The sequence below is a fragment of the Parambassis ranga genome, chromosome 12, assembly GCF_900634625.1.
Source record: "Parambassis ranga chromosome 12, fParRan2.1, whole genome shotgun sequence".
Taxonomy (NCBI): domain Eukaryota; kingdom Metazoa; phylum Chordata; class Actinopteri; family Ambassidae; genus Parambassis; species Parambassis ranga.
The window spans coordinates 15,816,246-15,831,849 of record NC_041032.1 but is presented as its reverse complement, the minus strand read 5'-3'; the positions used below and the strand labels follow the sequence as shown (position 1 = coordinate 15,831,849).

Here is a 15,604-nt window from a genome sequence, read left to right as displayed (position 1 = left end):
ATTTGTGAAGACAGGCACTGCTGCAAAAAGAAAAACCAACAGAGAATCAGAGAAGACACCAAACCTCCATCAAATATCAAAATGTGTTCTTCTGTGCTTTAATCGTCTTTATAAAATGTGTAAATACAACTGGAAAACACAGCTCACTTCAAATAAAAAGACCAACGATAAAGACAATCATTATTACACAATAATAAATCAGGTCGACTTACACAAACATAGCGAGCGTTAGAAAGTTGGGAACGTGTCTTTTCAGTGTACGTGGAGGCAGCGAGACTCATGCTGAAGCCGGAGGTGCTTCCAGCTCCGTCCAGAGGAAGGCACAGTCATCACATCCCAAACATCTACATCACCAAAACATGGAAAATCACACGGTATGAAAGGTTCTCCGCTGAAAAATGCACAGCGCCTGTCATTGTACAAACACAGGAAGTGAACCGGAGGCTCCGGGTTCAGCAGGACAAACTCAACATTTAGAGGACGGGAAGAAGTGTCCAGGTGAGAGGAACTTGTAGCCGTTCCCAGAGGGGAGTCTCACGCCTCCTTTAGAGTTTGGAGGCGGAGGCGGTTTAGTCTCCAGTTTCTTGTGACCGTTTGTTCTGTGGTCAGTGCTGTGACCCTCCTCCTCTCTCCTGACGGACTCGTGCCGAGGAGAGAGGTTCAGCAAACCCAACACATCTTTCTGCACCGTGCTCATTTTTTTGTTCCCCCCTCGCAGTAAACCGGCCGGGCAGGGCCCCTCGTGTTTCTGGCTGCCGTTGGCCCAGAAGCTTTTTAAGCTTTGGATTGTCTGAAGCTGTGTTGGCTGGTGGAGGTCTGGGGTGTTTGCAGGGCTGGAAGAGGCCGAAACGGATCCTGTGGAGGAGTACGAGAGGGCGGGAGATGCAGCGCTGTCAGCGGGAGAGCGTGAAGGTGAGAGGCGGGAGGCGGGAGGTGATTTTAGTTTCAGCACATCTGGGGAGGCGGCAGGGAGAGAAGAGGGGGAGGACTGAGCCGGACTGTTGTAGCCCGAGCTGATCTTCTGCAGCGAGGAGGAGCGAGATGGCGGTTTGGGGCGAGTTGGAGGAGGAGTGGTGGTGGAGAACGGTGAGAGAGGAGAGGAGGAAACCTTCAGACTCGCCCTGCTGGGCGGTCTGCTGAACGCGCTGGTCTCAGACGGCTGAAATCCCCGCGCTCCACCAGTAGGAGACAGAGTCGGGGTTGTGGGAGTGGATGCAGACGGCTTTCTGGTCTGAGCCTCCTCGGCTCCCCTCAGGGTCCTCCCTCTGATGTTCGCCTTCTGCAGGCTCTCCACAGCTTGCATGTGGCTCTGTGTCTCCTCCAGGATCTTCTGGGCCAGTTCCTGTGGATCCAGCTGTCCAGCAGGTCCTGGTCTCTCCTCTTGGGACTTCACTGTGCTGTCTGTCTCAGTGCTGGACTGGTCCGACTCGGAGCTACTGACCTTCCCTTTCCCAGCCCGCTGAGGAGCGGAGCTGAAAGACAAAAGGGAGTAAATACACTGCTGCTGCTGAAAAATCAGAACCTGATGTAAAACGGTTAAAATGGACCTCACAAACATCTGAACTTACACTTCCTGTTTGACCTTGGGGCTGGCAGGAACCTTTAGGGGCAGCGGCGCTGCTTTAATCGGGGATGTAGGAGTGCTGATGCTTCCTTTGGAGGAAACGGTGAGAGGATAACCGTGACCGGTGGCGGATCCTCTCCCGGCTCCGCCTCTGCCGTGTCGGTGTCCAGCAGGAAGTGGCAGAGTGTCGCACTCCCGCCCTCCTCGCCCCAGCGGCTCACTGCTGATGATGGAGAACCCCTCATACTCCTCATCCTCCCCCTCTCCTGCCATTGCTCCTCCATGATTGGTCAGCCGGCCTCTGGACAGGCGCTGCGAGGTGTAGAGGCCAGCTCCACCACGAGACCTCTCCGGCTCCTGCTGGTGTGAGCGCTGGCTGATGATGTCACTTCCTGCAGGCTCAGGTCGAGAGAGGAAGCTGAGAGAGGAGGCGAGGGAGCTGAGGCTGTAGACGGAGATGGCGTCACAGGACAGGTTGTCAGGGCAGACCGGGGGCAAGAAGGAGGGCTGAGGGGGGTAGCAGCTGAAGGAGAGGGGGAGGGAGTGAGGCTGGGAGGCCGACTGGGAGGAGGACAGGGACTCCAGGGAGGACGAGCTGTCCATGCTGAGGCGCTTCGGAAGCTCCGTGGAGTCTGACGGAGACACGGAGGAGTCACTGAAAGTATCAGAGGAGCAAAATAAATCTGGGTTCAGTGTGAAAGCGTCTTTCTCACCAAAGAGAGCCAGAAGAGACTGGAGGGCGAAATGCATGGTCCGTCTGCTGGCCTGCTTCCCGGTCTTCAGAACCACCTCCTCCTGACCCACCTCACACAGATCGAACCCTGACAGACACACCGAGAGGTCACTTCACTGCAACACAGGCTGAGCTGACTGTTGATGAGAATATTACTCCAAGCAAACACAGAGACATGTTTTTACTAAATACAACAATAGTATAAAAATAATAACTATAAAAGAAATAGAAAAGCTTAAAACTGAAAGTGGTGCTTTGACGACGGCTCACCGAGCGCAGCCAGGAACTCGTGGCAGCCTGGGAGCCTCCAGAGCTGCACGCTGATCGACACCTGGATCGGAGCCAGAGGAAAGTCCTGCTCTTTGTCGCCTGACTGCAACTGAACCAGAACCTGGTGAAGCTGCGGAGACAGAAGGAGGACGCCATGACACGTCATAGCACCACAATACAAAGATCTGTGTGTGTGTGTGTGTGTGTGTGTGCGCGCCTTCATCACTTCATCCTGAAACACTCACCATTCCCACCGTGCTTTTAACCGCCTTTGTGAGGTGTGTGTGAGAAGAGAGGAAACAGAACTTTAGTGGTTTATTTTGAGTGTTTACATGCATGATGACACCAACATGGTGGACGAGCAGAGGGGCGGGGCCATGATGTCTGACAGTGAGTTTAGAGTGAGAAGGAGATGAGACGGGAACATGACGTGTTTCGTATGTCGGCATGCAACAGAAGTGGAAACATCACTCAAAGCACTCAAACTGCTACGTCCTAAACTAATCTAAAACTACATTACCCATGAGCCTCGGGTGCCACCAGTGGCAGCTGATGATCTAATACTAAGAGCATCAGCTGTTTTAAGTCTGATGTGTTGATCATGCTTCCTGGTTGTACTGGTTCTTTATCTGAGAGCTTCTGGCCCCGCTGTGATGACCCGTACCTTATGGATGAGCTGCTCTCCGGCCTCGGACGCTGTGACCAGTTTACAGAGCGCCTGAAGGGCTGCAGGAGTCAGACCTGGTGGAGCACAGGAGGCTCATTAACACTTCCATATCATACAGACTGTGACTGACTGAAAGTTACAGCAGCTGTGTTACCCAGCAGCGACTGCAGAGTGTTGCTGCACTGCTGCAGCCGGTCCCCGGGGTCTGACATGGGGAAGAACACCGCCGCAGGGAGTCCGCCGCCGCTACCCGAGCAGTCCAACCGGAAACCCACCGCAGATAGGAGGGCCTGCCACCCGGGCACCCCGCCGACCTGACCCAGGAGGAGAGACGACACGTGAACGCGAGCGCAGACAGACACTGACGGAGCCACACACACACACACACACACACCTTATTCTCCACGCTCTGCTGCGACGTGTACATGGGGTTACACTGACCGCTCTGGATGCGCTGCAGAGACTTCTCCACCTGGACGGAGACACAGCTGCTGTGAGTGCACTCTCAATATACAGCAATACACAGCACAAACATGGCTGCAAGCAGAGCTCAGACCACAAGCTGTTGTTGCGTTATTGATCATGAATTAAAGTGGAAGCATGAATAATATTTATAAAACCGGTCAGTCCGTCTATCAGGCAGCATTAATCTGTGAGGAGGTGCATCTGCAGGGCAGCTGCTGGACCGCTTCACATCCAGCTCTGATAATGATGACTGAGCTCAGCATATCAGATTTGTATTGATCTCCGTCATGTTTTTCCATCTGTCTCCCATTCAGCAGTCAGTATAATTACATTGTTCCTCAGAGACGGAGGAGAAGTGACGCATCCAAACCGTCCGAGGACAGACGCAGCAAGTCACAGACGGTCATGGTAATTTGTCATGGTTTTAGAGAGTGCAGGTGTCTCACCAGGTGTAGCAGCACCCTGAGGGCGTCCCGGGCCTTCTCTGGGTACTGCAGGATCTCTGCCAGGGCCTGACCGACCAGCGACATGGGACTGTTCAGCTTCACATCGCTGCCGATCAGCATGTAACCTGAAGGAAAAACACACGGCAAGAAACCTTTATCAGATTATTTAAATTGGTGCACAGCATAATACATAATACAACATGCAGTGACTGTGTCTGAACACCTGGGGGCAGCAAAAAAAACACCAAAACAGCTGATGCTGCTAATATTTATCCTTTTAAATGTTCTCGGACTCTCAGCTTAGCATCCATGCTGCTCTCTTTCTGTCAGACTTCCTGACAGGATCCCTTCAGTCCTCCATCACTGTGTCTGCTCACCGGCCCAGTTGGACGGGTGTGAGAAGGGCTTGCTGCTCTGCAGCGTCTTCATGGCCTCCGTCAGAGCGGCGCTGGCCTTGGTGCCGTTCAGCAGCGCCGTGTAGAAGGTGTGTGTGAACAGTTTGGAGGCGGCTATCGGTACCGGCCACAGAGACACACACACACACTGCACCCCCGCAGCCAGGAAGGCTCGGGTCAGGCCCACTACGCCGTCCGCGGTCACCCTGCTGCTGGACTCCGGGTACAACCTGAGGACACACAGAGGGTCAGAGGTCACATGATCTGTCGGAGCAGACAGTTTGTAGAGACTGTTAAGAGTTTTACCTCAGAACCACCAGTTTGACGGTCAGGCACAGGTCCAGGATGTCAGCCGCTGTGAGGAGGAAGTCTTGGAGTGGTGGGCTGTCACACACACTCTCCACTTCACACACACTCCCCCCGTCCTCGCTGCATTCGTCTGCTCCTCGCAGACTCTCTGGGCTGCTCTTAGAAAACAAACCCTTGACCTTTCCGTCCTGACCCGCAGCATCGCCCAGCATTCCACGCACCGACTTCTCTTTGGGCCGGCTGTCGGCGCCGTCTCCTCCGGCGTGCTCCTGGCTGGGGGCGAGGACCAAAGCGGCGAGCTTCCAGGATATATGAGTGGCAAAGTGGACGCACTCCGCCTGACTCAGAGCGGCTAAAACGCGCTCCTTTGTGGCTTTTGCTCCCGTTAGGGGATGGCATCCCAGCTGCTCCCCCAGCCACAGGGCTTCATCCTGGGCTGACGGTAAGGGTCCCCAGAGCCAGCGGTCCATGACGCTGGCTGGCAAGCGAGGGGCTCCGACAACTGCAGCCACGGACCCTCCATCGGGGCAAAGCAACAGGCCGCCACGGCGAGGAGGAGGCTGCTGAGGAACGCCGATTAGACAGAAGAACACTGAAGAACACAACAACATGATGATTTGAAGCACTCACCTTGACAGCGGCTCCGAGGCTCGCCAGCGACGGAACAGAGATGAGACTGAATCGCTCGTACAGGTACTCGTTAGAGGAGCTGCCTTTGAGCAAGGCGAACGGGATCAGGTACAACTCTCCCTCCAGAACCAACACCAGCTGACGGTGCCGACCCACGGGTCCACTACTGTGCATCAGGCCCTGAGAGGAAACGCAGATTTACCACAAAGATACACACACTGTGACACACACACACACACACATACCCCCTCCATCGGTGCGATGAGAAGGTCATAAAGGGCCCGCAGAGGAGGTTTGTTGCTCGGACGACACAGAGGAGAAGAAAAGCCGTCCTTCACTGGAGATACCGTGGTGCTGTAAAGACTCGTCATGCTCTGACAGCTCCTGTAAACACACACACACACACACACACGGTCACACTGAAGCTCTCCAAGCTGCACCTGAATTAACAGGACCAATGGGACCATGAATGTCTCTACAACACGTCATGGATTTGTGAAGGCTGCTTATAAATGAATCTGATCAATCTCCCGCCTCGATCTGACCTGTTGAAGACATTGTTTCTGGACACCATGCGCAGGTATCCAGTGGGGTCGGTGGTGGAGGTGAGTTTGTTGTTGAGCTCCTCAAACTGTTGCTCCAACAGATCTCCGGCTTCACTCTCAGTCTCACTGCTGGAACAAACTCTGACGAGCAAACAGCGACACACACACACACACACACACACACACAGGCGACCGTTATGAGCTTCTGAAGAAAGACTGAAGGACGTATCCTCTGAGGACCATGAAATGTACATAAAAGTCTTTGTGACATCTGCCTATCAGATTTTAAGATGTGTAACTGAATAAATGAACATATTAAGCTAATGGCAGGAACATGAAAAGTCAAAGATCGCCCAAGTCTGTAGGATGTACTCTCTGGGGACCATGAACTATGCAACTTTTGATGTTTTGCCCACATGTTGACAGATGTGAGATGTGAGCTAACGTTAGCTGCTCAAAACACAGCAACAAAAACACTGAACGATACAGAACTTCCTCTGAGGAGTCAGGATACAACAGGATGCAGAAAATAGAAGCACCCTTTTCACAAAAAGAGGAAATATTATGAGCAGGCTTCATGGCTCACATTAGTAACACCATTACTTTTTATGGGATCCTCCGGCTGCACATTTTACGCTCAGAGAGGTTTAATCTGTGGTAAAATATCAGTTTCTGATGCTGGATGGTCGTAAAACTCTGGAAAACATTTTTATGCTGCATATGTGCAAATACTTTTCCTGCTGTGGATGAGCAGGACTCATATTCATCACACACAGACACACACACACAGAGTGTGGTGGTTTGTGTGGGGGAACATTTGCTGACGCGACACATGGAAGTGATTTACAAACTCGTCCAGTTGTGCCAGCCGAGGACTGAACACTGTGGGCAGGAAGACCGAGGAAAACTGGCAGCAGAGAGCAGGAGGGGAGACGGATGAACCACAGCAGGCGCCTGTTCTCTTTTGTTTTAATGGTCAAAGACGACATTTAATGCTAAGCTAGCAGCTCTGTGCAGCTCTGCTTCAACTTAAGCTATGTTGGTTTAGCATGTTAGCATCCAAACATCCGCTGATTAATGCTAAAACAAAGTCGTAACAAGAGTCTGGAACTCTCCAAAGTCAGATGGATGCATCCTCTGGGGAGTAGGAAATGTATGTAAATGTCTACATTTTTCACATTTTGAGTTGCTGGTCTAGAGAAGAAAACTAAAGTTGGTAGGGTTAATCCTCTGGGGACTATGGGATGTCTGTATCAGGTCTAGAGCCAAGTTAAGGAGACTGGATTCAGTCAGTGGGCTTCATTCTCTGAGCATCATAAAATGTTTACATAATGTTTCTTTCTGTAGATGCTGAATCAGCAGGGTGTATCCTCTGGAAACTAGGATATGTGTAGATGCAGTTTTAAGCCAGTCCATCAACCATATGCTGAGATATTCGTGAACTAGTGAACAGGTTAACTGGTGATGCTGCAGAAAAAGAGGGATTCATCCTCTGGGGACCAGGCAATGTCTGTGCAAACATACACAGACAAATGACATATTTGACATATTGCCAATGCATCATATTAATTTTACAGAAGAGATGCAGGTTTTGAGGTAGTGAAGACACAGGTTAAAGGTTAGAGGAAGTCAGATTCATCCTCTGGGGACCAGGAAATATTATTATTATTATTATATTCTAACAAAGAAAGTATAGTCGCTGCCATCCACAGCGGATATACCGCTATTACTCCAGTGTGTGCCGAGCTGACTGCAACACTACCTGCTGTAATGACTGTCCACTCCCAGAGCCTCCCTGGCGTTGTAGATGTACTGCTCCAGAGACAGAGGACCTCCTCCTCCTCCTCCACCTCCCTGAGGGCTTCCACCACCATCATGGAACTCCTCCAGTCCAGCCTCTCCGAGATACACCTCATTAAACTTCACGATACCTGTGATAACATTTTAGCAGGAACGATTTAGAGCTCTGTGTGTGTGTGTGTCTGTGTGTGTGTTTGTTGATTTACTGTTGATCAATTTGAAGTTATAAAACATGGCCTGGCGTCCAGAGGGTGACTAAATGTCCTGAAATGTCATGTGTAGATACAGCTGGCATTTTCACCCTGCAGGCAGCACCGGAGGAACAATCCTGTAAGGGTTTGTCCTCTGAGGAGAACGACTGTGCTCTGTAAATGTCAGCCTGTCACTGAGGGAACGTCAGCTCTTTAATGCTTGATAACTTCTCATTAACCATGTCACAGAGCCATGGTTACTGGCTTCAATTAAAGAGGACACCTGTACTTTTACATTTATAAAGAGACATTACTACATTTATTGATCTGTGTATAAATATACTCAACTCAACTCAACTCAACTTTATTTATAGAGCACTTTAAAATCAACCAAGTTGGCCAAAGTGCTGTCCACAAATACAAAAGCATATAAAACACATGAAGATAAAAAGAACAATAAAAACATAAATATAGGACACTAAATAGATATTTTCTGAATGAAAAGGTGTGTTGTTGTGTACCTGTGCCTGGGGATATGAGCCAGCTGTACAGAAATCCTCCTGCCAGAGAATAGTAGAGGACCACGGCCCTCTGACCGTTGACCGTCTCCAGAATGTGCTCCACGGTGACGGGGATGTATGGGTCAGAGCCCGCCTGCGCCTGCTGACTTCCTTTCTGCCGTTCCACCAGGAGATCGGCGAAGGCACGCGTTCGCCCTCGCTCTGCTATCGCTAACGCCTCGTCGTGCCGGCCTGAAGGTGAGAAAGAAAAAGCGGGCTTAAGAGATGCCAGGTGGTGACAAAAACAAGAAATCAACAGCATGAGGGGTTAACTCACCTAGGCTGACGAGGACTCTCTGGAGAGCCTGGTACGAGCTGGTCTGCAGGTCAAACAGGGAGAGCTTGTAGTCTGTGCTGTGCTGCGTCTCATGACGGATCGCCTCGAACAGGATGGACGCTCTGTACAGCTGCAACACAGGACCAACGGTGACGTCTTTCCTTCTTTCAGCTCCTGACTGTAACTTTAACTCATTATTCTGAAGCACATGCAGCTGACGGTAACTGTTTCAAACCTGAAGCAACCTGCAGTTACCCAGCTGAACACTGGGAGGCAGTACAAACACACAGTAGGAGTCACTCACACTTCCTGACATCAGAATAGAATCACATTATGTCTTGCTAACAGTGGTTAGCATAGTAGTATTAACTTCTGTCTCTGCAGCCGTCAGACGGTCCAAACATTGAGCGACGTTATTGACCTTAAAGATGTTTTTGATGTCACAGTGACCTTTGACCTCCAATAGGGTTGAGTTTCTGGGAAACATTGTGTTGAATCTAAGTAGAGAGTGTTCCTCAGATTTTCAGTGTTTCCTGAGGTCACAGAGACCGTGACCTTTGACCCCTAATTCTGGTCAGTTTAACGTGAAAATGTGAAGATATTTCATCAGCTTTACACACACACACACACACACACACACACCTGGTGCTGCGCCTCGTCCATGTTCCCGCCGGCCCACAGGGACAGGCCGAGGCGGTGGCGTAGCTTCGCCTCGTCTTCCCTCCGCCCCAACTGCTCTGCCAGACGCAGACCTGAGGAGACAGAGAGGAGATCAGAGGCGAGCTCTGAGCGACGGTTCTTTCAAAACGTCTGGCAGTGACGGAGCCCACGGCGCTCACATCCTTCTACTCTCATTTCCTCCTTTGTATTCAGACTCAAAGTTCCCTCGGCTCCCTCGGATGGGATTCATCTCCCCCGCTGTGAAGGCGCAGGTCGTACTTAGTTCTCATTAGGCTCTCAGATCGAGCAGAATCTCGTCAAACGCCGCTGTCTGGCTCTGTGATGTTCTGCGTCTCGGTTGGGGAGGTTAATTGGAGGCGCGCATTACAAAATGTTTCTTTTGTCCTCATCTCAACAGTGCGCTCGATTCCTCGCCGCTTGTTGAGTCTAATGATCAATTAAAATCCAGAAGACCTGCCAGGTGAGTGGTAAACCGTGACCGAGCCTGCCGGAGCACCCGAGGACTTCATGAATTTACCCATTTTTAAACATCCATTATAATTATTTCAATTCATTTTAAAACAGCAGGAGAGATGCAGACAGACGAGGAGCGGAGAAATCAAACCGGATCATTGAGGGAAACAAACGGCGAGGACTGATCCTGATCATGGTCACACCTCACAGTGATCTCAGGCACAAACAGCTCCGACTTTAAGACAGAAAACACGCATGGAGATCAAAGTCTGAGCCTGGACCACCGCAGGGGGAAAGCTTGTGTCTTACCTTCCTGCAGGTACATGACGGCCTGGGTGTAGTTCTGCAGGGCGTGGTGAATCCTCCCCAGGCTCCCGTAGGCCAGGGTTTTAGCGCTCAGGTCGTTGGTCTGAGCTGCCACGCTCAGGTGCTGCTCCTGGAAGACCACGGCCCGCTCGTAGTTCCCCAGAGCCTCGTACGTCAGTCCCAAGTTCCCATACGCTCGACCCTGACTCCTCACGCACCCCGTCTGCTCAGCTATATCCAGAGCCCTTTGGTGCCACTGCAGCAACATATATGGTTAATAATCAAAGTGTTTACAGTCTGGTTCCTGTCGGACTGCTTTACAGACCTGCAGAGCCGTCTCGTTGTCTGCCATCATCTGATAAACGCCGCCCAGTGCATCGCTCGCCTCTGCTTCCAGGGATTTATCCTGACAGGTAAAGGCGGGGTTAACACGCTGCCTGTGCTTCATTCATCTTTGTTCTTTTGCAGGTTAACACTCACCCCGGCTGAGCGAGCGATGTTCAGGTGGTGCTCCAGGCAGGACAGGGCCTGCTCGTAGTTCCCCAGCTGGCTGTGCAAGGTGCCGAGTTCCCCGTACGCCTGAGCCTTACCGCCACCTTCTCCACCCAGCTCATGAGCCACCACCAACCGCTTCTCAAAGCACACCAGGGCCTGCTGCAGGCTGCCCATGGACCTGCAGAGGAGGAGGAGGAGGAGGAAGGAGCAAAAGGTCATGAACAGGAAGAAGGACAAGAAGACATGCATCCATCATCGCTTCAGAAAGCAGTGTTCGCATTAAGAAGGTTTTGTTTCCTCTCAGTGAGACTAAAAGAAGATCCATCCACAGAGAGCTTGTGGAGATAAATCTGCGACTCTTCTCTGCTCATTACTGACTCATTCACACTCCAGAGAGCAGAAACAACAGATGGAGAAAGGAAAGCTATCATTACGCCTCCTTCTTCTGTCAGTCAACATTATTTGTCAGATCATATGAGGACTGTGGGGAGTTGCTGTCTGAGAAGAAGCTTGTTATTATGACTATTTGTTTGTTATTGCAGCTCTGGAGGAAAGACATGCTGATTACAACCTGTGAGCACTGCCGAGTCCTCTGTAAGCCTTTTCTTGGTCCTGGACGTGGTTGAGACTCTGGGCCACCGTCAGGTACTTCTCGTAGTACTGGATAGCCTCCTCATAATCCCCCAGAGCGTCGTAGCAGTCGGCCAGGTTCCCGTAGGCCCTTCCTCTGTCCAGCATGCTCTCGGTTCCGCTCAGCTGCTGCAGCATGGCCAGCTGCTGCTCAAAATACCCGATGGCTTCCTCAAACACCCCCATGTTCATCTTGGTGATGCCCATGTTTCCGTGGACCTGGGCCTCCAGACGGGCGTCCCTGAGGCCCTGCGCCAAGCCCAGCTGGGCCTTGTAGCACTGGAAGGTCGTGGCGTAGTCTCCCAGGGCCATGTGCACTGCTGCCAGGTGGCCAAGGGCGCGGCACTCCCCCTGCTGATCGCCCAGGTCCTTCCGGACGGTCAGCTCCTGGCTGTGGAAGGACAAGGCTCTGTCGAGCTGCCGGAGCAGCCTGAAGCGTGAAGAAAGAGAGAAAACCAGTTTATTCATCAACCACTCAAGGCCAAGCTGCTGCAAATTCACAGGCTGCTTCCTTAATAAATCTCATCTTTTTTTCTCTGAGTGATTGTGTGTAAATTGCCTGTGGACTGATCCCAGGGCTGAGTACGCGTCGGCCTCCATCTTCTGGTCGTTGACCTTCTGGGCCAGAGTTAACTGCTGCTGGTAGAACTTCACAGCTGCCGGCAGATCACCCCGACACACACACACGTCCCCGAGGTTCCCCAACGCCCTGAAAACCGCCTGCATGATCAACACACAGACACTTATTAACATCCACTTCCTGTTTTAAAGACGGCGGGTTAACGAGGTGAGCGCAGCGACCTGTGTGTTATCCAAGGCCTGAGCTACAGACAGCAGGTATCTCTGGCACTCCTCTGCTTTGGTGTACTCTCCCAGCGCTTTGTGGGCCAGACCGAGGTTACAGTAGGCTTTGGCCTGTGCTAGTTTGTCTTGGAGGTCCTTTGCCAAAGCCAGGTCCTGCTCGTAGTACCTAAGACACAGACCAAGGGTTCAAAACACTTTAAATCAACATGTGTGATTTGCAGCACCTGCAGCTCATGAGGCCTCTTTTCTCTGACCTGACGGCGTCCCTGTACTGTCCGAGGCAGTAGTGAGCATAGCCCAGGTTGTGGCAAACTTTGCCCTCCCCCTCCATGTCCTGCAAGCCTGGAGCCAGAGCCAGGAACTGCTGGTAGTAAGGCAGGGCCTGAGCGTATTCACCTCTCCAGCTGTGGAAGTTACCCAAGTTTGCTGCAACAGATATGAAGAGTATGTAAAATGTTTGACGATTCACTGAGTAGACCTCCTCCTCCCGCCCCTGTGCTGTTGATTACCGAGGGCTCTCGCTTCGCTCTGGGTGTCTCGGATCTCCCGAGTGATGGTCAGGTGGTGCAGGTAGTGCTGAAGAGCTCGGTCGTGAGCGCCCAGGGCCTGGTAGGCCACAGCGAGGTTCCCGTGCGTGGACGCCTGCGACGGACGATCGTTCACCTGAAAGACAAAAGACGTCAAAACTCTGTTTTCCACATGATGTTCGACCTGTGACAGCTGAGAGGACTCACCTCCAGAGAGATCTGCAGTTCTTGTCGGTGGTAGCGGACCGCTTGGTCGTAGATTCCAAGTGCGTGATAGGCGTTTCCCATGTTCCCGTAGGCCCGGCCCTGGGCCGCGTAGTCACCCAGCTCCTGGGCGAAGGAGAGGTGGGCTTTGTGGAGCTTCAGCGCCGCTTCGTACTCACCTCTCATCTGATGAATGATGCCTGGGAGGATGAAAGACACAAACGTTTCAATTTTAAGATGTGAGTCAGTGCAAAGTCTTAGAACAGACAATCAGAAGGGCAGTTTGAGTCCCGAGACCTGATGGTCCTGTGGTCACATCGGGTCTACGGGTGACAATTTGCAAATATGTGATTTTAGATTCTTGACTAGTGGTCAGCATTAGACAGTAGGAGAGTGAGGAACATGGTAAAATTCCCAGAATGACACAGAGAGATAAAAATAGAAACTATGTGTGTGAATATAAACACACATAGTTTCAGAAAAAGAAGCAGAGCAGTTAATAATTAAAAAGCTTCAGTGAGGAAAAAAAAAACTCAACAAATCTAATAATATCTGCTGCTCGGCTCCACACACTTCAGCATTACATATTCAGAGATGTGTCTCTGTGTCCGGGGAAAGAAACACTGGAAAAGTTGGGTCCCTGCGGCCGACCCAACTTTTCCTGTGATGATGTGTCTCCTCTGCTGTCAACAACCCAGTTTACAGAGCCGGCGCTGGCTGAGAGGATACAAGGGAAGGAAGGAAGGAAGGAAGGCAGAGCATTCACAGTTTCAGATGCTCGATACAGCTTCCTGAAACACACAAAGAGGTCCTCTGGATCATGTTCACCCAGACCTTACTGGTAGACTCTGCTGATCATACCCCAGAGACCCCAGAAGGGCAACAACTGATCTACCATAGGTTGGTGCCCCCTTTGCAGAGAGGCTAAACCTCTTGACTTCCTGGACTCTGAGATATACTGGTCCATACCCACATCATGTAGAGGTGCCAGCTGAGAAGGTTCAGGCACCTTGTAGACCTTTAGCCCCCACCCACCACCACCACCACCACAAGAACTGAAGGAAGGTCTTGAAGACAAGGTGGCCTTAGCATCTGTACTCCCAGCTGGACTTATTGTGAGGAAGTTCACATGTTATGAGGAGCTAACAGTGGTACAGCACTCTTCTGTAGTCTGACCTATATAATATTATTTTTAGTATGTTAATAGAACCTTGTGTCTCTCTCTAAAAGTCTCATATTTGGCAGGGTGACCCTGTTTTTTGTTATAAATCATAAACTGTGAGCCACTTTAGAGCTTAAACAGAACTATTAGCATCAGTCCGTCCTGTGATTTACAGCACTTGGCCTGCGCTGTTGTGTTAAATGGACTGAGTGACCTGAATTTGTCACATGGAAATCCTAGAGCCATCCATAAGACTAAGAAGCATCCATAAGACAATGGTGTTCTAACCGCTCCAGTAAAAGTGCTGACTGCTCGCTGGAGTGTTGAGAACATGCAGCAGCGTGCGGGGCAGAGAGGAGGACCGATGAGCGAGGGGGTTCAGAGACAGGAAGCAGGGATATGGGGGGTGTCGAGACAGCAGATGGAAGAGGTTACATGTGGTTTTCATGTCAGACTGTGTGCTGAGAGAGAGAGAGAGAGGAGGACTGCGGTCTGATCCACCGACTGTAAAACTGTGGGTTTGTCTTCCAAAGCCGCTGGCACGCGACCAACCCGGTCTACAGTTTCCTCTCTGTCAACAAGCCTGCGAAAAAGACCAAAAACCGAAGGCGCTCTGATTCTATTCATCACCTACATGTCCAAAAAACACGTCAATGAGCCACACTGTTGTGTATATATAACTTCAATGTGTATTCATCCGCAGCTGAAAATAGTCCCAAACAAATCCTTCTGTAAACACACTAGCTTTTAAACATAATTACATTAAATTAAATATGAGGGAGCTAATTTATGTCTGAAGCCCCTTGTGACATCATAAAGGGGACAGACAGAAAGACGGATGAAGCAGCACCACCCTGTCACTCACGCCTCACTTTTTCTTTACACAAACTGCATAAGAATGATCGGAAAATGTCTTAATATGTAACTGTGATAACTGTCACCCACAGACACTACAGTCTGTAGTGAAACTACAGAGGAATAAACTGTTTCAGGTCTGGCAGTCTTATGTGAGGAAGAGGAGGAGGCTGCAGATAAGGGAAGGCAGACCTCCTTCATCAGGGTCTCACACTAAGAGGATTACAGAGAAGCCTGCAGAGTTGGCTGGAGCTGCTGGTTACAGTTACACACCTCCTAAACTCGGCAAACGCAGGTGTGAACACACACGCACACACACACTCAGGGGCGGCCGGCCATCGCTAGATGTTCTGCAGCATGGCGGGATTCCTGGACGAGGAGGGGACGAAGAGTGTGAAGAGAGCGGAGCTGTGAGGATTAGAGGTGTGGAAAATTAGCCGAGATCTGATGACAGCGTTTTCAGCTGAGGCAGCACGGGCAGATTAAAGGAGGAGGAGGAGGAGGGCGGTGATCTACGGCCCCGGGTTCTCCACAGTGGGATGGAAAACGCCCGGTCATCAGTGGGATGAAGTGGGCGTGGCCAACTTGTGGCTCAGGAGCAACACGGACTACAAACTGAGACCTTAAAGGTGTCA

General features: G+C 51.1%; 1 protein-coding gene across 1 annotated transcript in view; it reads right to left on the bottom strand.

Moving 5' to 3' along the window:
- Nucleotides 1-74: 74 nt before the first annotated feature.
- The window catches only part of ttc28 (tetratricopeptide repeat domain 28), a 56,421-nt gene continuing 40,891 nt past the window's right edge, over nt 75-15,604 (bottom strand). The window contains exons 9-34 of the mRNA XM_028418038.1: nt 12,956-13,152; nt 12,731-12,884; nt 12,476-12,647; nt 12,219-12,387; nt 11,977-12,137; nt 11,359-11,847; nt 10,773-10,965; nt 10,618-10,698; nt 10,296-10,548; nt 9,495-9,604; nt 8,853-8,982; nt 8,537-8,767; nt 7,787-7,955; nt 6,025-6,165; nt 5,725-5,863; nt 5,480-5,659; nt 4,847-5,409; nt 4,523-4,770; nt 4,146-4,270; nt 3,629-3,706; nt 3,389-3,548; nt 3,232-3,308; nt 2,568-2,697; nt 2,278-2,385; nt 1,569-2,196; nt 75-1,472 (exon numbers count right to left, since the gene is read on the bottom strand). Of these exons, the coding sequence (XP_028273839.1) occupies nt 467-1,472; nt 1,569-2,196; nt 2,278-2,385; nt 2,568-2,697; nt 3,232-3,308; nt 3,389-3,548; nt 3,629-3,706; nt 4,146-4,270; nt 4,523-4,770; nt 4,847-5,409; nt 5,480-5,659; nt 5,725-5,863; nt 6,025-6,165; nt 7,787-7,955; nt 8,537-8,767; nt 8,853-8,982; nt 9,495-9,604; nt 10,296-10,548; nt 10,618-10,698; nt 10,773-10,965; nt 11,359-11,847; nt 11,977-12,137; nt 12,219-12,387; nt 12,476-12,647; nt 12,731-12,884; nt 12,956-13,152 (6,092 nt within the window). The 3' untranslated portion in view covers nt 75-466. The remainder of the gene's footprint in view (nt 1,473-1,568; nt 2,197-2,277; nt 2,386-2,567; nt 2,698-3,231; nt 3,309-3,388; nt 3,549-3,628; nt 3,707-4,145; nt 4,271-4,522; nt 4,771-4,846; nt 5,410-5,479; nt 5,660-5,724; nt 5,864-6,024; nt 6,166-7,786; nt 7,956-8,536; nt 8,768-8,852; nt 8,983-9,494; nt 9,605-10,295; nt 10,549-10,617; nt 10,699-10,772; nt 10,966-11,358; nt 11,848-11,976; nt 12,138-12,218; nt 12,388-12,475; nt 12,648-12,730; nt 12,885-12,955; nt 13,153-15,604) is intronic.